The sequence below is a fragment of the Struthio camelus genome, chromosome 19, assembly GCF_040807025.1.
Source record: "Struthio camelus isolate bStrCam1 chromosome 19, bStrCam1.hap1, whole genome shotgun sequence".
In the NCBI taxonomy this organism is placed as follows: Eukaryota; Metazoa; Chordata; class Aves; order Struthioniformes; family Struthionidae; genus Struthio; species Struthio camelus.
Window position 1 is genome coordinate 1,765,655 of NC_090960.1, and position 24,384 is coordinate 1,790,038.

Sequence of the window (24,384 nt, forward strand, 5' to 3'; positions counted from 1 at the left end):
TTAGCCTTGAGGTCTGGACTTCTGGTGGGAGCCTGGGGCTGGTGTGGCCAAGTGGGGTGTTTCCATGCTGGTGGCCTTGGAGTGAGGGCACAAGGCCAATGCAGAGCCTGCTGCTGTTAACCTGACAGTTGCACCTTTATTCTGCCCCTGGCAGAGTGGAGCCAAGTCTGGGGGGGGTCCCTCTGGGCTCTTTCCAGCTGGTAGAGTAAGCAAACCCCGCTTTCTTGGGGTGAAGGAAGAGAGGTTGGTTTGTCCCAGTCCTAGCTTCCTTCCAGCAGTGACTCTGGGATCCGGAGGAGCCTGAGCCAGCTCTGCAGAGCCTGCACACAGGGTGTTTTAACAGTAATAACAGGGAAGAGGCCACGGGGCTTGTAGTCCCTTTGCTGCGGTTTTGGGTTGCTTGCATTAACAAGGGCACGTTTAGAAATGCCTCTGGTAGCTGCAGCCTTTGAAATGTTCCAGAAGAGGGTTTGTGACTGTGAGCCCCTAACTGGAGAAGGGCTGCGGGATCTGGAGCAGCAGCAGCGACAGGGTTTCACCCTGCCGTGAGGACCTCTCCCCAGATGGTCTTGCCTGCACGTGGGATCCCAGGGTCCTGCGTCTGCCGTTGGGGACGGGGTGGGAGCAGGGACCCCAGCACAACAGCTCCTTGGGGAGAGCTGCCTGCAGCCCCTCGGGGATCTCGCCTGTGCTGGCCCGGGCTGCTCTTGCTGTGCTGCCCCAAGAGCCTCTGCAGAGCCAGCTCTGCGCTGCAGGAAGGCTGATAAAAGCCTTTGTGCTGGAGCAAAGTCTCCTCTGGCCTCCCTGGGTGGAGGATGGCTGCTGGGACTGATGCCTCCTCGTGCATCTCCTGCTTGCTGAGCAGGCTCGCAGCGGAGGGGAAGGTGTGCAGCCTCTTTTGGTGTGTTTAATTAGGGTTTGGAGCAGGAGAGAGCTTTAATGCTTTGGTGGGTTTGGGAATGGCTGGCTGTGCCTGTGTGTGCCCTGCTCCGGAGCCCTCCTCCAGAGGGGAACAGGACAGCTGGATCAGTGGGGATGGGGCAGCTCTCTGGGGCCTTGGGGCGATGGGCAGCACCTGGAAGCCCATGTGCCCTGTGGGGAGGTGTGAAACCACCACCCTGTGGGGTGGGAGCACGGAGCTGGGGCTGTTCCTGCGCTGACCCCCTGGCCTGGGAAGCACCCTGGGCTCAGCACAGCCTGTCTGAGAGCCAGGGCAGGGGCGTGGGTGCGTTTCCCGTGCAAGGAGCCAGCAGAAGCTGCAGGTGTTGCTGCTGGGGAGATGTCAGTGACTGGGAGTACCCTGGGCCCCAGTGAGGGTGTCTGGGGTAGGGGCAGGGCTGGCCTGGGACCTCCTTTGCTCCAGCACCCTGTTCCTGGCTTAGAGCTGTCTGACCAACAGCAGGGACCAATGGGCCGGAAGGTGGAGGGAAGTGCTGACCTGCCATGTGGCTACTGAGCTGGGCGAGCACAAGGTCACACTGCATCTGGAGAGGTAGAAATGCGCCTTGCAAGAGGCAAGGAGGAGGGTCGATAGCTGTTTCGACCTGTCCTGGCCGGGCATGGGAACGCTGCCTGCCCAGGGCAGAGGAGGGTGGCTGGGAGGAGCTGCGGGCAGATCTTGTTCTGTTGTGGCTGTGGGATGTTTCTGGCAGCTCTCGGCCCATTGCTGAACGGCTGCTCTCCAACAGCAGAGCTGGATCCTGGTCAGAAATAGGTCACTGCTGTCTCTATAGCCTGGGAGATGCTGGTGCTCTGCTCTTGACCAGCTTTCTCTTTTCTCCTGCTTGTCCCTCCTCTGACCTTGGGCTGGGCTCCCTGCCCTCTGCCAGCACAGGGCCTTGTCTGACAGGGAGCCCCTGAGCTCTCCTGCCCTGACAGCAGGGACCTGCAGATCAGCCTTGCTCTGGGCTTGAAGGAAGCTCTTAATTGGACTGAGTTGCTTGGAGCAGCTGATGCTGGGAGAGCTCTCTGCTGGGAAGAGCAGTGCTGGTAGGAAGGACAGGGCTTGTTCCTGCTGCTATTCCTTCTCTCTGATTTTTGAAGATATCAAATATTTAAGACATGTTTCTCTTCTGAGCTGTTTTGGAGGCCACTTGCACAGCATCTGGGGGCAGCGTGGAGCCCTGTCTGATGCCCTTCAACACAAGGCAATGGGAGGTGGTTTCATTCCTGCTGAAAACAGAACATCCGCCTGCATGTGGCCCTGCCTGGGGGCTAAGTAACTGTGCCCATAGCCTGGACAGGGGATGGAGGTGTCCTGCCCCTGTGATGCAGGGAGCTGCCCTGGAGAGAAAGGGCCTGTCTCAGGCCTCATTTTAAAGCAAGGAGTTGATGAGCAATAAACAGTCTCGCTGATCTACAGCACTAGCTTGAATTAACCCCTCCAGGAGAGCAGATGCTTCTGGAGAAACTTAAACCCTTCCAGTCTTAATTTTAAAAATCCCCAGTACTGGAGAGCCTCACTGCAGCCTGTAGTGTCTCTAGTAAATTATTCTTGCTGTTAGAAATGTGCCTTATTGCTAGCCTGGATATGTCTGGCGTCGGCTTCTGCCCGTGGGAGCTTGTTATATCTCTGTCCACAGGACTGCGGCGCCTCCATTATCCAATTTCTCTTCCCTGTGTTGGTGCCGATTGCCTCGGGTGAAGTGTGCCTCCTCTCCTCTGTGACAGAGGAGGAGGAGGACAGAGCTCCTGGAGTCTCTCACTCGCAGGCAGTGCTTCCAACCTTGGGGTCCTTCTTGCACTTCTCTGCACCATCACCGCTTTCCAGCACCTTCCTGGGGTAGGGTGCTCTGAAGGGGCACAGCGTGGCATGTGGGGGACATGTAGAGTGTTCTCCTACAGGTGTGTTGGTGCCTCTGAGGTGGTATGCTGGGTGCCTTCTTGCTTAGGGACTTAGAGATGCTGCTGAGAGACGTGGTGTCCTCCAAGGCCAACCAGGGTGCCGAAGCAAGCTCTTGGCCGTTGTTTTGGAGCCTGTGACTAGTACTGACTCCTTGTCCCTGAAGCTCCTGACATCTGAGCAAGGACTTCTACGTTTCAAATAAAGCCTTGATCTTTTTTTGGAACTTGCCTTGGTTTTGGAGAAGAGTTTTTAATTCAAGCTCAGCAACATATTTTGGGTTTGACTTTGATGCCCCTCTTCAAGTGAGAGGCAAAATAACAGCTTTCAAATCTACAAATAGGTCCAAGGCAGCCTTTTGCTGCCTGCTGGGCCAGTGCTGTGGGCTGCACAAGGGTAACCTGTCATTAGGAGGGGCCTGAAGCGGAAGCCAGACAGATGTATTTCTGTTGGAGGCCAGAGCCCTTTGCTCTGGGACTTGGGGAAGAGGATTTCTACAGGGAGCTAAAAACCTAAATTAAACCCTAAATTTTGATTTGTGCTTGGAGACCTGTGCTTTCACCCCTTCGAGGGTAGTCTCGGATAGGTGAAAGTCATGCAGCAGGGCTCACAGCTGGTCTATGTGCACATCACAATCCCCAGGGTAATTACAACTGACACTGCCCAAAATTGTAGCTTAGGAGGGGGATCCTTGCTGGGTCACGTCATGTTGCTGGAGGATAAGGCCAAAGCTCGTGTGAGATGAAGCACAGGGATGGCCCTGCATGGGGCCTGGCAGCAGGAGCGTGTGACGGCTGGGCTCAGCCCCTGCCTTCCTCTGTGAGCGTTGCCTGGCACATGTACAGAGCCCCAGGCAGGTGGTGGCATGGGTGCCACGAAGCCTGGTGTCCTCTCTGATCCCTGGGGGTACAAACCCAAGGACAAAACTGTACAGGGCAGCTCCCAGCTATGGGTAACAGCTATGGGTAGTAAGCTGGAGTTTGTTCCCAGTAGGATAGACTTAGGCAGAGGAAAGCTTGCAGCAGGCATCTGCCTAGGTTCTCCAGGCTGATGTGGAGCAGGCAAGGCCAAGCTGTCGGGACTGGGAAGGAAAATGTGCTCTCTGGGGTGGGAGCGTTTGCTGTGAAATTGGAGCTTGTCCAGTCCGCAGAGATGACTGTGGGGAAACAGGTACCTGTGAAAGTAAGTAATAAGTGGCTTACACCTTGGCAAGATTAATTGTAATAACCACAAATCCCTGCAGGCACTGAATTTATGGCCCAGGAGACAGGAGTTCCTATTCTTTATGGAACAAAGCCCTGATCCCGCGGGGGCTTGGGAACGTGCTGAGCGTTATTACTGCTGTTCCCTGCTGTAGAACAAGGCATGTGTGTTAGTGCTGCAAGATAAGTCTAAGCCCACCACAGGGGTCTGAGCTCACAACTGGCCAGGGCAGTCTCTCCTTGCTTGTTCCAGCCTACCGGGAAACACCACCTTGAGGGGTGAGCCAGGATTGCAGCCTCCCCCGGCACATCGATCCCTGTCAGCTTGGCTGAGACTGCCAGCCACGGAGCTGACTAATGCTGGGGTGGGCGAGCGCTGCGTTATTGTTCAGTCTCTCTTCGAGAGGTCGATGGGAAATTTGGCAGTAGCTCTCCAAACACATAACATGCACACAGGTATTGTTCCCTGCCCTGTGTGTTGTGTGATTCACATGCGAGTGCCTATAATGTAGAGGAAATACACACCGGCGCCCAGGCACCAATGCACGCAGTTGTATTGACCCTTGTGTGAGTGCTTCCTCTGTCCCTGCCCTGATTTGACCTTCTGATTTCCTCTGGTGCTGGGCCTGGCTTCAGACTAATGTGCTCACGCTTTTTCGCTGCTCCTTGCAAGTCCCTTGTCTGAAAGACACTGCGTGTGCTCAGGAGGCTCATCAGCAGTCGGGGTGGATGTTTCCTTCTGTGCAGATGGTGTAGGTCCTTGGGTGTCAATGTGCTGCAGCAGCCCTGACTGAACTGCTCTCCCCCACCAAATGCAAGGCGCAGTACTGACATAAAGCACAGTCATCTTTGAAGGATGTGCAGCCCCAGCCTGGCCCTGGTGGGGGGTCTGGGCTTGAGTGATTGCAGGATCAGGTCTGAAGACATCATATGTTGTCTGGGAGGTGCTGTTAACTCACCTCTGAGGCTAGAGCTGTTCTTGAATTACCTATTTGCTTTGACAATCTTGTGGCAGAGTTCTGCTGGTTACTCATGCACGGCTGGCCTGCAACAATCGATCACTGTGATGGGTTTTTAATCCCCCTCCCCCCCCGGGGACTACATGGCCTCGGAGGAGCGAGGGGAGGCCTGACTTCACCACCGGGCAACCTTTGCCCGGGCTTTTGAGCAACCTCGGGGATGCAGTGTCCCCTTCCTGTGGAATGGGGACCGCCGGCTGATGCCTTGGGTGGCGGTGGAGGAGCTAAGAGCACCGGGGGGGGGGGCTTAGAGAAAGGAGACCTGCTGCTTCCGCAGCCGGGAACAGCCAGGGCCCCCGGGGGCGGGGGGACGCGCCCGCTTCCCCCCCCCCCCCCCCGCCCCCGCGGCGGCTCCGTGCGCGCCCGGCCGCGGCCGCTGGGTAGCGCTCCGAGCCGCGCCGCCTCCCCGGCTCGGGCTGCCGCCGGCTCCGCCGCTCACTCCGCCGCCGCCGCGGGAGCAGGCAGCCGGCCGGAGCGCCCGGAGGGGACGGCGCGGCCCCGCCGGCTCCGAGCGCTGCCCCGCGCCGCCGCCGCACTTCCCCCCCCTCCCCAACCCGGCCCCCACCGGCAGCGGGGGGGGGGAGAGACCCGCCATCCAGCCAGCCAGCCATCCCCCCCCCCCCGGAGCCGCCGAGCCGGGGATGTTTGCGGGCGGGAGCTGAGCGCTGGGGAGGCACCGCCTTCCCCCCCCCCTCCACCCCGCCCGGACCCCCAAACTTTTCCGCGGCTGCGGCGCGGTGCGCTCGGCGCCGGGGGTCCGGCTCTCATGCTGCCCGGCCGGGTAGGAAGGGCTGGGGGGGCGCAGCCTCGCCGTTCCCAGCCCCCTCGCTGACCCGGCTGCCGGCCCCGCTCCGCTCCGGATTTGGGGGTCCCGGCTCCGCACGCCACCGGGAAGTCGCGCACGCTGCGGAGCTGCCTGGGAATCTCGTCGCTCCGCCGAGAGCCTTTTCCCCGCTGTCGTCTTCGCCTCCCCCCCCCCCCCCCCCCCCCGGAGCAGCGCTGCCGCCGGGGGGGGTCCCTGCGCCCGGAGAGCTCGGAAGACGCCCCGGCGGCGAGGGCTGGCGCCGCCGCCGCCCGGATTACAAAGTCGGGGAAGTTGCCCCCGCCCGTCCCCGGAGCCATGGCCCGGCTGCGGAGCTGGGGGCTGCTGTGCTTCGCGGTGCTCGCCCTGCCCGGCCCCCCGGCGGCCGGCGCCCAAGGTAAGGGGGTGCGGGGGGGGGGCCGCGCTGGCTCTGCAGCTTCCTTTAGCCGCCAGCTGTGACATTGACTTTGCTGTCGGGGATGGACCGGGGCGGTGGGGGGGGTGGTGTCCCCGGCTCTGCTCCCCCTGCTGCCGCGGTGCTTTCTGCCCCCTCAGCCGAGGACCCCCGAGGTGGGTGCTCCGGGGGGCTCCGACCCACTCCGGCTGGGGATTTTGGGTGCCAGCCGGGGGGAGAGCGGGATGGCAGGGGGCCAGCCCCGGGGTTGTTCAGCGATCCCCTGGGAAGGAGAGACCCCCTCCCCCTTGGATGGGGGGCTGAGACCCACCGGAGCGCAGCGCGGTGCCCCGCGGGCTCGGCGGGGGCGAGCGGTAGGGCCCTGCTGTGCCCCCCCCCCAACTGCCCCTCAGCTGGAGGTGGGGGGGAAATACTGCCCTGCATGTGGGATGCAGACTGTGCCGGGCACCAGGCATCCCCCGGGGCGGAGGGGGACAAAAGCGCCCGTTTTCCCCCGGGGGGGGGGATCCCTCTTGCACTGCAGGACCCGGGGTGCGAGTTTGGGTAGCTTCTGGGAAGGAGCTCTCGCCTTGGTCTCGGTGTCCCCCCCCCCCCCCCCAAAACTGCTGGTCAGGCAGGGCAGGAGCCTGGGGCTGCAGGGGGGGCTGCTGCCCAGAGCCCCCGCGGGCGCCTGGGGCTCCCTGCGCGCCCAGCGGGACCTCGGGGCCCGGCAGGACGAGCCCCTGTCTGCTCGTTGCTTCCGGGGCTCTGGCACGGCGCAGGCTGTTTTCAGCTGCTCTGTTACCCGAGAGGGATGCAGACGTAGTTTGTGGCCCGCTGAGGTTCAGGGGCACGGGGAGGGCCCCGGCGTCCTGTCCCTCCCCGGCGGCGGGGACGCGGAGGAGGCTCCCCGGCTGGCAGGGCTGCGGCACGGGCGCCTCCATCCCGCCGCTTGGGCTGAGCGCGTCCGGGCGGCGGAGCCGGGGGGGCAGCTGGGGACCCTCACCCGCCACGTTTCTTGCCCTTGTTTGTGGCAGCAAGCGGAGCCAGAAGCCCCTGTGCGCTCCCGTCTTCCTGCCCCCCCCAAGCCTCCCCCAGCACTGCTGTAATTTCCCAGTAATTAAGTTCAGAACGTAACATCTAAAGCGGCAGTATATTATCCGGGCAGGCCCTGTGCGGGGAGCTGTGAAGGTCTCTCTGATTGATTCACTCCCTTGCCGAGTTTCTCTCCTCCTGGCTGGCGTCTGTCTCGCAGGTCCCCCGCTGTCCGTTTGCTCCCCGGCTCCCGGACGGAGCGATGGGCTCCCCTTCCGTTTGCTTTTGGAGCTCCGGGGTCTCCCTGGGGGGTGGGAGGTGTGAGGGGTCGGCTGTGCTTCAGCCTGCTCTCGAGGCAAGAGGAAGGGCTTGGGGGTTCTGCCCTTCCTCTGCCCCGCGCCGTGAGCGGGGCTTGCCGGCTTCAGCGCCCCGCAGCGCGCTGCCCGCGCCTCCTCCTCGCAGGCAGCGTGACGCTGCTGGGCCGCGCTGCTCGCGGCGGCCTGCCCCAGCCCGGCGCCGCGTGGCAGGCGGGCGAGCGCGGGCAGCCGCTGCCCGGGCACCGGCCTCGGGCCCGAGGGCGGCCCAGCCCAGCGTCTGGAAAGACCCCAGGGACAAATTAACGGGGTCACTTCCCCGGCCCGACGGTGGCGGATAACGGCTGCTGATGGGCGCTGGGCGGTGACACGGTCGTCTTTGCGGCGAGCCGGGTGATGGGGCGAAGGAGCCGGGGAGCGTGCAGCCGCCGGCTCGGGTCCGCTACGGCGGGCCGGGGGGAGCAGCGGGGCGGCAGCGCGCCCCGGCCCCGCGGGGGCATCGCCCGCGGAGGCTCCCGGGCAGGCGGCGGCGGCGCGCTTTTGTGTGGCTGCTATCGACTGAGGCAGCCGGAGCGCGGGATCGATAGGGAGAGAAAGGAGCAGGGGAGGAGGAGGAAGGGATCGAGCGAGACCTTCCTGGCTGGGGCCCGGGGGCTCCCGGCCAAGGAGAACTCAACGTTTTGATACCCGCCGCCGCCGCTGAGACAAAGGCGGCACGACGCCTGGGAGAGATGGGATGGAAGTTTAATTACAGCCCGGCTGCGCTGTGTAATTATTAATTACCCATGGCAAAAAATAACTTATTGATTAGGGGCCTCGTGCTAATTACCCGGAGCCGAAGGCGGTGCTTGGCGGAAGGCTAATCAGTCACGGCCGCCCGGGCCGGCAGCCGTGTCGCAGCGCGGCCCCGGCCCCGGCCGTGCCGCGGGGCGGGCGGCACGGGCGCAGGGTCGCCGCAGGCCGGCTCGCCAAAGCCTGCAGCGCAGGCGCCCTCGGCTGATTAGCGACCTGACGAAGGGCCCGCGGGAGCCGCGGCGGGGGAGACCTGGCGGCCGGGGATGCCCGGCCTCCATCCCCTCCGCTTTGCTTTGGGAAAGCGGCTGAGATCCTTCTGCGGGTTTTGCAAGCCCCGGGGAGGTGGTGTCCCCGCTCGGGGCGCAGCCCGGGGACCCCCTGCGCCGGCGCAGCGCCACTAATGGGATTGGCGAGGCTGCGGCCAGTCCCAGGAGGGATTTGGCAGGCTTAAGGTTCCAGACAGGATTTGGGGCAGGGGACTGAGATGGGCAGCCCTGGCCAAAGAGGCTTATTAGGGGCTGGAGTCGGGGGTGGGGGGGTGCTGGCACCTTCTGGCACCCGTGCGTGGTCCCTGGGCACGTCTGCGTGCGTGGGGCAGAGCCGCCTCTGTGCCTGGGCTGGGGGGGACGAGCCCCTGCCCCTTCCCGGGGCTGGCGCGGCGGATGCGCCGCTGGAGCGGGCTCGGGCGCGCGCCAGCTGGAGCAGGCAGCGCTCGGCGCTTGCGTGATGGCACCCCTACCCGTACCCGTGCGGTTTGCAAGCGGGCCGCCCTCGGTGCTGGTGATACCGTGCTCGTCCCCGGGCCTCCCAGACCCTCCTTCCCTGTGCCAGCACGCAGATGGGGTTTTCGTCGTGACTTCCCCCAAACCGAGCCCTCTGGCACCCGGGACAGGTCTGCGTGGCCCTGCCAACCTCCCTGGCGCTGGGTCCCCCCCGGGCAGGGACCGCCGAGCTGGGTGTCGCCTTCGCCGGGAGCGAAGCTGGTGGCCTCGTGCAAAGCTCTGGCTCAGGAAGGAAAGTGGCTTTTAGGGGAAGGGAAGGGAAGATTAAAATTTGCTGCTGCTTTGGAAGCTGTTAGTGGCCAGGCACGGCGATGACATTTGGATGACCTGATAACCATGAGGGGAAGGGGATGCGACCTGCTCCAGGCACCGTCACCCGGGTGTCCGGCGGGCTGGGAGCGCGCTGCCTATGGGAGCCTGCTCCAAAAAGAGGTGAGGGGCTGCCCCCGGAGGGAGGGCAGGCGGGCAGCTGCGGGGCTGCAGCGGTTTTCTGGGCCGGGCAGCCCCGGGGCTGGAGCCGCTGGCGCGTTTCGGCACGCGCCGGCCGGCTGGGTTAGCTGGAGGTGTCGGGCTGCCCCGGCCGAGCTGCTGCCTGGCGATCCCGGCTGCTGTGCCCGCGATGGCAGTCGAGCGCTGCTCGTCCCTGAATGACGGGGATTCGGCTGCGGTGGTGTTCCTGCTCGCAGGAGCAAACGAAGGAGCTCAGCAGGGAGGGAGGCAGGTGGATGCAGGTTGCTTGTGATCCTGGAAAAATGCTGATAATTAAACCCGGAGGGAGGGAGGGAGGAGAAGAGAGGCTCATGGGATGCAGGCAGGGGTGGCCGTGACGAGCGGTGACCCTGCGTCTTTCTGCATCTCTACAAACCTTGTCCCTGTCCCCGGCACCTCCAACGCAGCAGCAGAGCCTGGGCCGGACCTGGGAGTGGGCTGCTCCGAGCTGCACTGGGCACGGGACCGCGCGTGGTGCTGGGGCTGCTCAGCAGGGGACCCTGGGGGCCTGGGGGCTCCTGTCTGAAGCTCCAGGGGGTCGCTGGTGCCCGGGGCACGGCTCCGTCCTGCCCTGGCCCGGCCCGTGGGAGCGGAGCGCCCATCCTTCCCAGCCTGTGCCTAGTGCTGAGCCGAGCCCTGATGCTCCTGGCACAGCCTGGGTTGCTGTAGGCCCTACGTAAACAGCGACTGGTAGACGCGTTGGTCTTTTGCAGGAGTGGAGCAGGCTGTTACCGGGGGTGAGTGGGGGCACGCAGCAGGCTGGGGCTCAGCGCCACGTGGCAGCAAAACCCTCCGGGTGGTCGGTGGCGGGGGTCCTCGCTGCCAGACGTGCAGCCTTGCCACCCCGTGCGCGTGGCTGTCAACGCTGCGCTCTCCCGGGGCGGGCTGGCTCGGCGAGGACCCTGCGGCCTCGTTACGTCCCTCGAGCTCATTAACAAGTCGTGTGTCGCTGGGTGCAAAACCGTCAGTGCTGGGACAGTAATAAATATGCCGCTGTCAGCGGTGATGTGATTGTGCTAACGAAGGGCGATCGGAGCCCCCGCTATGCCTGTGACTCCGCTCCCCGGGGGCGTGTGGGCTCCTGGCCGGAGACACTGGCTCCGCTGTGCCGCCGCGCTCGACCCCGGCACTGTCGTGGGGCGAGGCGAGCTCGGGGATGTCCGGGGAGCTCCCCAGAGAAGGGTGGGTCGGGACAGGGCGGGATGCAGTCCTGCTCGCGTGGAGAAGCGGTGCGTGGAGCTGCCGGGGAGGGCAGGGGCTGCTCCGGGGGGAGCAGTGACGCCGTGGGTGGCAAAGCCAGGTCCTCGTGGTGTCGCCGGGAGCCTCCTCTCTGTTCCGACCCTCCTGTCCGTCTGCTCGCCCAGAGCGCTGTGCAGGCGGGTCGTGGGTCCTGGGTGCGTTTCTGGCCACCCTTTGCCCTGCTGAAAAGGCAGGATCTGCTGGAAGCAACTCCCGCCCGGCGCTGTGCCAGTGCTGCCTGGCATCCCTCGCGCCTCTGAGTGCTGGCGGCTTGACCCCCCACCTTGCTCCATCCGATGCTCTTGCCTTTCCCCTCCTTGTTCTGAGCAATGCTTTGGCCTTCTCCCCCTGCCCTGTCGCTCCAAGCAATGCTTTTGCATTCCTCCCCCCCGCTCCTTGCTCCCAGCGATGCTTTGCATTCCCCCCCCCCGGCTCCGCGTGATGCTTTTGCATTCCTCCCGGCCTCTCTTGCTCTTTGAGGCTGACACAGACCACCTGTCTGTGCGAGGAGAAAGCCGGCCTCCCCCTTTCCGGCCCCCTCCCTTTGCCCCCAGCCCCGCGGGGCGCAGGAATGCCTGCGCCTGGAAAGCCGCGCCGGGCTCGGGTTGCCTGGGAACTGGGTAACCTGATCCCTGGGAACGGGGCCGAGGGCAGGGGACATTCCTGGGCTGCAGCTGGTCCCCCGGCCCGCTTTGTCTCCTCGCTCTGTCTGGCAGAGGCTCGCTCCCGTCCCTCCCTCGGTCCCCCCAGGATCGGAGACTTTGGGCACGGGGAGGCTCCCTGGCCTTGCGCCCCAGGGATGCTGTGACTGGCAGCTGCTGGCTGATCGCTGTTGTCACCTCCCTGCTGCAGATCGGTGTCACCTCCTGGCCAGAGGCCACCGCGTGCTGGGGAAGGCTCTGGGCACCGAGGCCAGCTGCCACCGCGTGCCAGCAGCTGGGTATCTGGGCCAGGAGCGGGGACGGCGTGGTGGCGATTCCGGGAATGCCAAGGCCGGGCTGCAGCAGCTCCGACCTGCCTCGAGCCAGCAGCTTCCCGTGCCATGGCTGCCGGCCGTGTGCGGCTGTCACTGCTGTCACCCGCCCCGAGCGCTACAGCTGCCGGCCGGCTGTCCCGCGCGTGCCAGCAGCTCTCCCGCTGCCCTGCCAGCTCTCTTTGGGGGCTGGAGGGGAAACTGAGGCACCAGGGGCAGGTGGAGGAGGCTGGTGTGGGGAGCGGGGACCCAGGCGTCCTGACTCCGAGGGGCTCTGCACTCCCTTCCTCGCCGAGGTTGGGGCTCGCTGTCGCTTGCCTGCGCGCTCGCAGCTCTGTCGGTTCCCATAAATCACCGCCCGCCCTCCTGCGGTGCTGCCGAGGCCCCTGGTGTAGGGAAATCTTGATGGGTTTGACCATTAGCAGAGAGAAACTACTGAGCTAATTTTAGCTGCGATAGCTAATTGCTTTATACGCTGCTGGGTGAGACGACAACCTGCGAGTCCTCCTTCGCTAACCTTGAGCCCTCCTGGCTCCCGCCAGCCAGCGATCCCGGCGGAGCAGCCCCCCGCGTCCTGCCAGGCGCGAGGAGCAGGGACGCGGATTCATTTGCAGGAGCACGATCCCCGGCGGGGGGGTTTCTGCAGGATGCTCGTGTCTGTGCAGGGCTGCCGTGGTGCCCCTGGCCGTGGCCGGGTGCCTGCCGTGGTCCCGCTGTCCCCCGTTTGCAAGGGCGAGCAGAGCCACAGAGCAGGCAGCGGAGGGCGCGTGTGTGAGACTGGGGTGGATTTACTGGGCTAAGGGGGTCTGTCCCCCTCGGTCCCCTTCCCACGGGGACATCCCAGCCCAGCACATCCCTGTGTGCTCCCTGTGGGCCACGACCTGGTTTTGCTGCTTGCTGAGCATGGCTGGGCAGGCGCTGTTGGATGAAGGAAATGGGGCTCGATCTAGGCCAAGCGCTGGGCACTGGCTGGGGTTTTAGTGTCGTTTACCCCACGCAGGTGGCCGCATCCAGTGTCCTCCGCGTGGCATGGGACGAGGCTGCCGCCAGCACCCTGGACCACTCGTCCGTCCCACCTGGGCTCAGCCCACCACGGTGCATCTCGGTGCAGCGGGTCAGGACGGCGCTTCCCCTCCAGCGCTGGGGTTTGAGCATCGGGTCCGATCGAGGGCCCGGCGGAAGGCGAAGGAGAGCGGGTCCCGCGGGGGTCTGGCGTGCTGCGCCATCCCTGCCGGCCTCTCCGGGAAGGTGCAGTTGGAGATAGCACTGGGCACAGGGATGCCGTCACCATCCTGGGCTTTGGGAAGGGCCGTTCCTGCCAAGCCTGGGGGCGGCGCTGAGCCCTGGCGGGTCGGAGGGGGCTGGAGCGGCTCGGCTGGCACAATAGCTCCCGTTGCAGGAACCCGCCTCCTGAATGCCTGAAAAACAGCTGATGGCCGAGCTGGGGATGAAGTGGGATTAGCCCTGCGCTTCCAAAGGGCGAGCATCCCGCTGGGCCGGACAACGCGCCCGGTGCACCCTCGGGCCCCAGCGGAGAGGCGGCTCGCAGCGGCGGGCTGTCTGCAGGCCTTTTGGGTGTCCCTCGGGGTCTGCCGGGGCACGCGGAGTGCGACGGGGGCAGGGGGGACAGCTCTGCGCACCCTGGGCTGAGGCTCCCGCCTGTCCCGCGGCCGGGAGGGCTGCGGCACTGCTGGGGCGCGCGCGTATGCGGCGCCGTGCTTGGTGGAACGAATTGATGTTTATTTTGGTAATGAGTTTCTCAATGCATTTGCAAACGAATAAAATCAACTCATTAGGGGGGTATGTTTAATTCAAAGCTCTGCTGTTGGGAGAACCCTCTTCGCCGGCTGACGGGCAGCGTTTAGCACCCTGCCTCCGCCTGCGAAGGGCTGGGTGCACGGGGAGGAAGGCGACGGGCGACTTCTTCTCCCGGTTTTCTCTGTTTTGCTTGTTTGCAGCGTGCAGGGGAGGCCTGGGAGGGCAGCGCGCGGCGGGGAGCCAAGCTGTGCAACGGAGGGTGGCAATAAGGCACGCGCTCCGAGCCGGAGGAAATGAGCCGCTGGAGTGATTTACCTGGGGCTCTGGCGGAGTCTCGCTCGCTTGGCTTCTCCCCATAAGATTCATGTCAGTTTGGGCAGCGGCTCTGGGGTTGCTGCTGGAATTGCTGGACCATCTTCTCTGCTTTGGCTGTAAAAGCCCCTCTGGCCAGGAGAGCCGCAAGTGTGTAAATAAGTGCAACAACCAGATCTTGCTTCTGTGCACTGGCAATTCAGGGCCTTCACCAATGGCTGAAGGGGGGTTGCCGGACTGTGAATTATTCCCATCTCTCCTCTGTGAGCAAGGGAGTCTGGAAAGCTTTGGAAAAGGCTTTTTTTTCCAAGGAAAAATTGCCTCACTGGTATTTGCAGTCATGCTACAGCTATTTATGTTTAAGATGAGCAATCCAGTGACTGACTAACACATTGGAAAAAGGAAGTCTGGGCAACACCCCTGGTAAATCCTTGCCTGCCTGTCCCGAAACGCACGTTCCCCGTGCCCGCTCGCTCGGGAAGCGGGAGCCGGCGGCAGCCGGCGGGACGCGGCACGGGGCAGGGAGGCCCCTCGGACGCGGCGCCGGGCGTGCGGGAGGGGTGGGAAGCCTGCGAAGGGTTTTCCATCCCGCGGGGCTGGCGACTTCGTTGCGTCAGCACCATGGGAAAGGCTGAGTGGGGTTTTTCTTGTGGTTTCTTTCTTCTGCTTTTCTTTCCCCGACACGTTTTTCAATTGGGAAATGCCGCTTTGTTGAAAGCAGGGAGCGGCTGTCTGTCTGTCTGTCTGCGAGGGAGACGGGAGCTGCCGGGGCGGGATGGCTGGTGGGATCCGGGGACCATCTCGGTCCCGGCCGGGCAGGGAAGAGCTGCCGGGAGGGTGGCTGGGAGTTTGCCGCAGGGCTGTTGGGCTCCCGCGGAGCCCGTCGGTTGGCAGCTCTGCCTTCCTCCCTCTCTGCGAGCCCCTGCCCGGCTCGGCTGGCCGGGAGCCGCCGCAGGCCCGAGGCCGAGGGCTGTGGTTGCTCTCCAGGAGTACCTGGAGGAGATGCTCGGTGCGTCCTGCCGGCGTAGGGCCAAATCCAGCCTGGGGCCAGGCTGGGCTGCACCCTGGGCTCGTGTGCTGTGCATCCCACCCCACGCCGCGATCGTGGGCTCTCCAGCTCCGGGGCTGGGCTGCAGGATCCTTGCGGGGACGCTCCGTCCTCGCTAGGGAGCCCTTGGGATGGGGGACGGGCTGCAGCGGGAGAAGGGCCCCTCCGTCCCTTGGAGGCTGCAGCATGGGGCAGGGGTGCGCGCTCGGCCCCGCTTCCCCCGCCTGGAGAGCGGCCGGCCGCGGATCGCCCGTGCCTGCCCTCCTTCCCCTCCTCGCCCTTCGGAGCCGCTCCTGCGGGAATCGGCTGTGCGATCAGGCTCCTCTCTGGCAGAGCCCTAATTGCGTTGAGTCACTCTCCGGGTCTCCGTGACTCACAGCGGTGACCCAGATACGGCGGAGTCGGAAGCGTTTGCAGCCTCCGAAGGCGCTTGCTGGCGAAGGAGCTTCAGCCAGAGCCTGGCAGCTCGTTGAAGGCGGCGGCGGGTGCCGTGGAGCCGCGGCGCGGCCGGGCTGCCTGCAGCCCGGGTGACGTCCTGCGGGGCCGCCCGCGGTCGTGCGATGCCCGCGGTGGCTCCCCTGGGCGAGGAGGGGGCTCTTTTGCTCTGTCCCCCGCCCAGGATGAGCGGCTGCAGCTCCAGCGTGCCTCCACACCCGGCCCGTTGCTGCCGCCAGCTGGGCTCCGTAGCAGGGAGCGCAGCCCGGGGACTCGGCCGTGCCAAATGGCCCCGGGCCCGAAGACGCAGGGAGACGGAGCCATCGATCCGGTGATGTCCGTGGCAGAGCTCCGGCGCGGCGCAGGGAGAGGGCCCGGCGGCGGCCGCGCTGCCCCGTGCGTCCCCACGGGCTGCTCCCGGGCGGCCGGCGCCAGCACCCCGGCGATGCCCCGCTCCCAGCCCGAGCCTCTCCAGCGGTTTCTGTCCCCAGCGGTCACCTTGCTGCGGCCCGGAGGAGACCCACCTCCTTGCGCGTCGGAGGCCAGGCGGGAGCCTGCGGGGCCGGAGAGCCCCTCTCTGTCCCTCCCCGGCGCCGGTGCCTCCTCCCCGCAGCTCGTCCCTGCGTTTCTCCCCTGGCCGGGCGTCCTCCGTGCTGATGGATGTGCAGGGACGGGGGGCCGGGGCGGGTGGTGGTGGCTCCCCATGCTGATGTGGGCTGACGAGGAACGGGTTGGAAACGCTGACGAGTCCGCAGGGCTGGGGAGGGCACACGGGGGGGACAGGAGCGTCCTGCCGCCAATGGCAGCATGTGTAGGGTGCTCGGGTGGGTGGCACCAAGGCAGCTGGGGGGCAGGCCCTGCCCTCCTGGAGGGACCCGCTGGTGGGTGGCCTTGGCTCTGCTGGACGGGGGGACAGGGGTCAGGGCCGAGTGCTGCGGTCTGTGCTTTTGGGGCCATGCGTTTGAGGCCGAATGCTGCACTCCGTGCATTTGGGGCTGGGTGTTGGGGTCCAACCTGGGGTCCTTGCATCTGGGGGGTGGGTTCTGGGGTCTGTGCATTTGGGTCCTTGCATTTGGGGGCTGGGTGCTGGGGTCCATGCATTTGGGTTCTTGCATCTGGGGGGTGGGTGCTGGGGTCCATGCATTTGGGTCCTTGCATTTGGGGGCTGGGTGCTGGGGTCCATGCATTTGGGTTCTTGCATCTGGGGCTAGGTGCTGTGGGCTGTGCATCTGGAGCTGGGTGCTGGAGTCCTTGCATTCGGGGCCGGGTGCTGGAGGCCTTGCGTTCGGGGCCAGGCGCTGGGCCGATGCGTTTGGGGCTGGATCGGGGCCAGGTGCGGGGGCCGTGCGCGCAGGGCTGCACAGCACGTGGGAAGCACAAAGCGCCGCTTGTCGCCCCAGCGGGCTTGCAGGCTGCGAGTGCACAACGGTGCCGTGTGTGTGTCTGCGTTTGGGGTTTCCTGCAAGGGAAAATGTTATTTTTTCCAGCTGGAGCCGCCGGTGCGGGTGTGCGAGGGCAGGCAGGGACGGGCACGCACACAGCCCCGCTCTGTTCCCAGCCGCGGCCTCGCCGCCGGGCTCAATGAGACGCTGTTCCCCGGCCAGGGCTGACGCCTCTCCCTTGGCTCCGGGAACGTCTTGGCCCTTTCCCAGCCCGCGCTGGCACGACGGGGCGCCCGTGCCGCGGCCCCGGCGCTGCGCCGCCCCTCTGCCCTGCGCCGAGAGTCGCTTGGGGACGGGGTCCTGGGGCCAGACCCCAAAAGGAGGGGGGCTCCATCGCCACCGCCCGTTCGCAAGGGTGCCGCGGGCCGGCCGCCGCTGGCCCTCCGAGGGAGCCGGCTGCCGAAGAGGAGCTTGTTACGGGAGCATCCTGCTTTTAATTAACAAATTAAAATCCTGGTTAACAATCCAGCCCCAGGGCTGTTGGAGGCTGGGAGAAGCTGGAGCGTTTGTTATGGAAACAGCAGTTAATTAGCAAATAAATAAATAAGGGTCGGCCTGGAGACGGCGGGAGGAGGACGGGAGAGGCGGCCGGGCATGGGCGCACGCGCTCCCTGCCCTCGGCTCCGCCGGCCCAGGCCGCGTCCCAGAGCATCTCGAGCGGCTGCGCTTTCCCAGCGAAGCCCTCGGCCGGCCGGGGAGCGGCGCTGGGGCGGCGGGGGCGCCCCGGGGGCCGCTGTGCCGGGGAAGGGGCTGGTGGAGCAGCCCCCCCGGAGGCTGCGGGTTCCCCCCACCCACCCCGCCCCGACTCGTGCGGGGCCCCGGGGTGCGTGTGTGCCTGCATGGCCGGAGCCCAGGCCTGGGGGGGCTGCGGGGACCAGGCGCGGGGCTCGTGGCCCCGCTGCCGCCCGCCCCCGGGACCCTCCAGGACTTTCGCGTGGGCGGCCCGGCCCGCAGCCCTCCCCCAGCTTCACCTTTCCAAGGGCTTACGGGAAGAAATCACTTGAGAAGGCGGCCCTGCAAATCCTGCCGGCGTCACGCAGCCCGGGGCCTCGCTGCCCGGCGCGCTCCGGCTGCCCGCCTAATCCGGTTAGCACACCTCCGCAATCGGCTTACGGCGTGTAAGAAACCCCAAATCTCATCAGAGGGAGGTGGAGGAGCGGCGCCGGGGCCCGGCCGGCTCCTCGCCGGGGCGGCCGCCGCTCCGAGCGGGATGCGGCTTTCCGTCCTCGCCGCCTTGCCCTTTGGCAGCCGCGGCGGCGCCTGCAGCGGGGCGAGCCCCGGCCGTTCTGGGGCAGGGCTCAGCTCCCCTCTCGCAGGGGCCTTTCCCCCTGCGCCCGCTCGGCCTGCGCCGCGCGCTGAACGCCGGGCCAGGCGGAGGTGGCCGCCCGCTCCGGCGGGGAGCGGCGGCAGCCGCGAAGCGGCGCTTTCGGCTGCCGCTGCGGATGCTTCGGGTCGGTGCCTCTCACCGGCCGAAGGCTGAGGGTCGGCGGCTTTGCAGCAGCCGGGAAGTCGCTGGCGCTCGGCGGCCGGGCTCGCTGCGAACGGCCACGGGGCAGGGGATGGATGCACGGCCCCCATCTCGGTCCCGCGGTCGTGTCCGGGGCCCCGGAGGAGGAGCAGCGTCTCGGGGAGCGGCGGAGAAGGGAAACGCCGCGGGGACGAGGTTTGCAGCGCCCGCCGGCGGCCCCCGAGAGCCCCAGCGCGGACGGCGGCGAGGTTCCCGCGGCCGCTCCAGCAAACCCGGGCGGCCGGCCCGCGCCGCACCGCGCCACGCCGGCCCTGCGCAGGGGCTGCGGGCGCACGGCTCAGAAACGGGGCGCGTCTTTCGGGAGAGGCCTCGGGGCTCTCCCGGCCGGCTGCGCGGGAGGCCGGGGAGAGGGGCCAAATCGGCCTGGGAGCGTGGGGAATTGCGTTACGCGGCCGGGATACCAACTCGAGCACCGCGCGTCGGGCGCTCGGAGAGGAGATAAGATTTGATTAAGAAGGCCGCTATTAATTTATGGCAAGTACACTCATGATAGCGGAGAGGTTGCTTTTAATTAATAGCCAGAAGGAGTGTTTTAAAGCTCGTGGTCTCGGGGGGGGGGGGCGGAAAGGCAGCGAAAGATGGGAACAGTAAGTTGCGGGGATTAACGGGCACATCCGCAATTATATGCTTTTTTTATTAGTAAAAAGGAAAAAAAAAAAAAACATTAAAAAGCACACCGAGGAGGCCGGGTCTGCCGGCCGGGTGCGCCGCAGGCGAGAGCGCCGTGCCGGGATGGCGCTGCGAGGGCGGCCGCGGGGCTCGGCCGGCCCCGCTGGGTCTCCGCTGAGCGCCGACGGGGGCTCAGCGCGCTGCAGCTCCATCGGTCACACGTGCGGCGAGTTTGCTGGGGCTCAGCAGCGGCTTCTCCTCCAGGCGGCCAGGCAGGGCACCGGGGGGCACCCGGCGGCGGGGTGCGGGGACGGGGGCTGCGCTGGCCCCGCGGGAGCCCCACCGCGCGCCCCGTTCCCGGCCCCCCCCTCCCCATCCCGGGGCGAAGGTGTCGCGCTGGCGGCTCCCAGGTGCGGGGAGCGTCGGGGCGTTTCCGTTCCCTGTTTGCTTTTTATTAACGGGCAGCGGCCTCGTCCCTGGAAACGCCAACGGGCCCGGCAGCCTCGGCGGGCGCTGCGGACGCGCCGGCACCTGCCGGGCCGGGCACCGGGGCGCCGAGCCCGCGGCTGCCGGCGCGAGAGCCCAGCAGATACTGATGCCTCCCAACCGCCCGCGCTGGCGTTGAACCCGCGGGGAACGTGACGCGGTGCTTTGGGCAGGGACGGGGCTCCCGCGCGCGGAGCTGGGCTGCGCAGGCACCTCGGCGCAGCGGCCGGCGCCGGCCGGGGGGCCGCGGAGCCGGGAGCCCCGCCAGCGCCGCCGCTAAATTTAGCCAAGGTGGAAAAAATTCCTCCTTGGAAAAGTGAGGCCAGGGCAGAGGAGGGGCGATGGGGCAGAGCCCGGCCGGGCCGGCGAGCGGGCTGCGGTCCCGCCGGGGGCCCCGGCCGGCGGCGTTAACCCGTGCCGGTGCGGAGCGCGTGCGCCAGGGAGCCGCGCCGCGAACGTGTTACACAAATGAATAATAAAAACAAAGGAAAATTACCCTCTTTATTGAAACTCGTTTTATGAATAAAACAATTATTCTGGTAATTGAAAAAATGTGTCGTTAAATTAAATGCAGTGGTTCCTATTAAAATTTTAGTGGATTTCTTCTTCTCCGTTTCTCTTTCCCCCCTTTTCCTTCCCTCCCTCCCTCCACGGCCTCCGCTGGCGGCTAAAGGCTGGTAATTATAGCGGAGGGTTTCGCTTTTCTCTTTATTGTTTTTTAATCTCTTCGTGCTGTGTAGCGCCCGCGATAGCCTGATGCAAAAGAGATTTAGCTCGGCCCCCCGGTGCCGGCTGCCGTGCCGGGGCGCCGGGGGCTGCGGGCGCTGCCCCGTCCCGGCAGGCTCGGCGCTGCTGCCGCCTGGCCGCCGCTCTGCGCCGGGAGCTGGGCATCGCGGGGAAACTGAGGCAGGGAGGGCAGGGGCAGCCCGGCGGCGGCGGCGGCGGCTTGTTCTCCATGTCCCCATCCTTCCCCAAATCTGGCTGCGCCGGGGGCGGCGGAGGCGAGCGGCCAGCCGCGACCTGCCCCTGCCCGTGCAACGCACCCGCAGCCTGGGCGGGAGACGGGCCCAGGCGTCCTGCGAGCCGCTGGCCCTGCCGGGGCGGCGCGGGCGCTGCGGTTGAACCCTCCTTCCCCCCGGCCGCTGGCAGCCGCCCGGCAGGGCCGTGCCCTTGGCAGGGCTTCAGGTTGGATTCCTCGGAGCTTAAAACTTCCCATCAGGGGGGATTTGAGGCCGGGGAGGGGGTGGTTTAGTTCCCGGCTGGCCCATTAGGCCGGGTATTAGGATCCATTACTGCTCCTTAGGGTCCCCTGCCCTATATCCGCTAATGCACCCGGCCGGGGCTAAGACCCAGCTCGGAGCAGCCCTTATGTAAATACAGTGCAGGGGCAAAGATGCCGATCCCATTAGGCAGGATTAGTGCCTCCCGTGACCGCGGCGGCGGGAGAAGCGAGACGGGCTCGTCCCCCTTCCCGCTGCCGCCCGCCGTCCCTGCGCGCGGCTCCCCGCTCGTCCCGGCCGCGGCGGACGGGGCCGGGGCCGCTCGGCTCGGCTCGGCATGGCTCAGCCCGGCTTGGCACGGCTCGGTCCAGCTCGACTCGAGCCCCGCGCCGCCGCCGCCAGATGTGCAGATGTTCCCTGGGACGCTGCTTGCCGCCTGCGTTTGGAAAGTGATGAATTTCTGCACCAACTAATTAGTCTCTAATTAGCCAGTGGAGTGTAAATAGTCACAACAGATGGGGGAGAGGCGGAATGAGCAGTAATGACCCTTCGTTTGGGGCGGCGGGGAAGGCGGTTGTCACCGAGCGGGAAGCAGCGCGCCGCCGGGAAAGCTGCCGCCGGAGCCGCGGGAACCGGCCGAGCCCGCTGCGGCGGCCGGCTGGGCTCTGCGGCCTCGCCGCGTCCGGGGAAAAACCTACGTCGGAAACGTGCAGGAAGGAGCTTGGCTGAACGTAAACCGCCTGCGGAGGAGCCTCCCGGCCTCCCGCCAGGAAACGCATCCGCGAGGAACGCCGAGGGGAAACTGAGGCAGGGAGGCAGCGGCGAAGGCCTGCAGGCGCTGCCGGAGGGCGGCGCTGGCGGGGACGCGGCGCCGGGGCACCGGCCCTCCGAGCCGTGGGAAGTTTCGCTGCTGGCGGGAGCTGGCGAGCGGTGAAGGTCAGGACCAGCCTGTCTCGCCCCCGGAGCCGTCTCTTGAGGTGTAAATCAGCGAATCGGGTGGTTTCCCGATTGCTCTCCGGCCGCGAGGATGCCCTCGGCGAGCAGCGCGGGCACCAGGAGGGTCTAGCGCTCCGGGGCAGCGCGGCGGAGCCTCCGCGCCGGCTCCGAGGGGCGGCGAAGGGCTCGGGAGCCGGCAGCTCCCGCCGGGGGTCTCGGCCGGCCCCGGGCAGGGCAGCGCGGGAGCCGCTCTGCCTCGGCGGACGCAGCGCCCACGCGAGCGATAGCGGCGTTACGAGACGCCTCTCCTCCGCGGTGCCGTTTTTCACCCTTTAATGCAGAACAGATGGCTCTGGCGCTTCAAAGCGAGATGCGACTCAGCTGCTTAAAATCAAATTAGGATGTATGCAAACGGCGTGCTGGCCCCGGGGAAGGTGCTCCGGTAACACCCTGCCTGCTGAGCGTGCCCCTCCGCTGGGCCGGGCTCGGCGTGGCAGAGCGCGCCGAGCATGCCAGGTCTCAGCTCAGGGAGCCCCACTGCCGCGTTTGCTGCTCCAAGCTGGCGCCTGAGCGAACTGGGAGCGGAGGCGGGCGGTGGCGGGTGCCCGGGAGCTGCAGTAATCCCAGAGGCGTCTGTCCCCGGCTCCGACTCATCCGACGTGGGCGAAAGCCCCGGCGTTGCAGGTCAAGCTCGCCGTGCACGCACACGCGTGCAGCGTGACGCGCACCACGCACAGACGCGGCTCACGCACCCCGGGCCGCAGCGCCGACGGGCACGCGCGTCCCTGCGAGTCCGGCTCTGCCGTCTCCAGCCGCGTGCGTGCAGCCCCGGGGCTGGTTTCGTGGTTTCGAGGGACCAAGGTTGGGCATCCCCAAAGCCCTGGCTCAGCCGCCACCGGGCGGCTCTGAGCTCCTGCCAGCTCGTGACGCTCCTCCCAAGCCTGGCAGGCTGAGCCCAGCGTGGCCGGCCCCGGCGCGACGCCTTGGGCGCAGGGGAGCGGAGCACCCGCCTGTGCCGCGGGCAGGTCCCACGCGCCGCCGTCCCGCGTCCCCGCTTTGCAGCCGGCCCCCGGCGTCGAGGACCGGAGCGGGAATTCAGCGCGCGCGCGCGCAGGAGAGCAAAAGCCTGCCCCAAAGAACAAACCCAAAGCCGTGATTGAAAGCGCACTTGAAAGCTGCTGGGGAATATGAATGTGTCTTTGAAGTGAAAGGGCTTCCATTTGTTAAGCAGAAAATGGAGCTGTGTGTTTCGATTTATAGTTTTACTTAGCAAATAAAACAGGAGAGGAGTGTTTGTGTCTCGCTCGCTCCCAGCCCCTCCGCCCCCTTCCCCCCCCCCAGCTAAAAGCTCAGCGCTTCTAAAACACTACAAAGGCAGCAGGGAATAAAAAAAGCAAGCTGCTTAGATAAACCCGAGACCGGCTAAGCTCTTGTCAGTATGCTTGCAAAATGGCTTGGCCGGGGGGGGATGTGCCCAGGTGGAGGGGTCCCCAGGCCAGGGACCTGCGGTGGGTCGGGGGACAGGGGCAACGGAGGTCGGCTTCGCCCCCTGCTCACCTTCACGTTTGCTCCAAGGCTAAGGTCTTACCTGAAATGAAATGGTCGGGGTCTTCCTTGGTCGGGGTCTTCCTTGGTTGGGGTCCTCCCTGGTCAGGGTCTTCCTTGGTCGGGGTCTTCCTTGGTTGGGGTCCTCCCTGGTCAGGGTCTTCCCTGGTCGAGGCCTCCTTGGTTGGGGTCCTCCCTGGTCAGTGTCTTCCCTGGTCAAGGTCTTCCTTGGTTGGGGTCTTCCTTGCTAGGGTCTTCCTTGTTTGAGGTCTTCCTTGGTCGGGGTCTTCCTTGGTTGGGGTCCTCCCTGGTCAGGGTCTTCCCTGGTTGAGGTCTTCCTTGGTTGGGGTCCTCCCTGGTCAGGGTCTTCCCTGGCCAAGGTCTTCCTTGGTTGGGGTCTTCCTTGGTAGGGTCTTCCTTGTTTGAGGTCTTCCTTGGTCATGGTCTTCCTTGGTTGGGGTCCTCCCTGGTCAGGGTCTACCTTGGTCAGGGTCTTCCTTGGTTGAGGTCCTCCCTGCGGCTGTGGGGCTGGGCAGGCCGCTGGCCGGGGCTGGGGCCAGGGCGGCAGGCTCCGGTGCGCGGCAGCTCACGGCTCTCACCTCCTCTCTCTTCTCTCTCCCCAGACGATGTCTCTCCATACTTTAAGACGGAGCCCGTCCGGAGCCAGGTCCACCTGGAGGGGAACCGCCTGGTGCTGACGTGCATGGCGGAGGGCAGCTGGCCCCTCGAGTTCAAGTGGCTCCACAACAGCCGGGAGCTGACCAAGTTCTCCCTGGAGTACCGGTGAGCTGGCATGTCCCTCTGCCGGGCGCCGTCGCGGGGCACTGTGGCCTCCGGGGCTCTGTTGGGGTGTCTCAGCCTCCGGGAGAGCCGGGCCGGGGCCCGGCACGCTCGCCTCGCCGTGGTTTGGGGATGCACCTGGCAGGCGGGATGCAGGAGCATCCCCGGGATGCAGGACGTGGAGCCGCCCCGGCGCGTGGGCGCTGCAGCATCGGTGCTGGGCCGGGTCTCGGATGCCGAACCTCACGTCGGCGGGGTTTGGAGGGGCTGGTGCTTCCCAGGGGGGCGCTGGGCCTGGTGTCCTCCCCCGAAGCAGGCAGGGTGGGCTTTTTCCCAAAGCAAGGAACAGGCGTAACACCCGCGGGGTCCCTGAGCTGCGGCTGGCCGGTGGCCGGGAGC

The 24,384-nt window shown here is 66.1% G+C and overlaps 1 protein-coding gene across 2 annotated transcripts in view; it reads left to right on the forward strand.

Annotated features, from left to right (window-relative positions):
* Positions 1 to 6,033: 6,033 nt before the first annotated feature.
* The window catches only part of SDK2 (sidekick cell adhesion molecule 2), a 48,506-nt gene continuing 30,155 nt past the window's right edge, over positions 6,034 to 24,384 (forward strand). For both annotated transcript variants that reach the window (XM_068913828.1, XM_068913830.1), the window contains exons 1-2: positions 6,034 to 6,262; positions 23,829 to 23,988. In XM_068913828.1, coding sequence (XP_068769929.1) covers positions 6,184 to 6,262; positions 23,829 to 23,988 — 239 coding nt within the window. In that variant the 5' untranslated portion in view covers positions 6,034 to 6,183. The remainder of the gene's footprint in view (positions 6,263 to 23,828; positions 23,989 to 24,384) is intronic.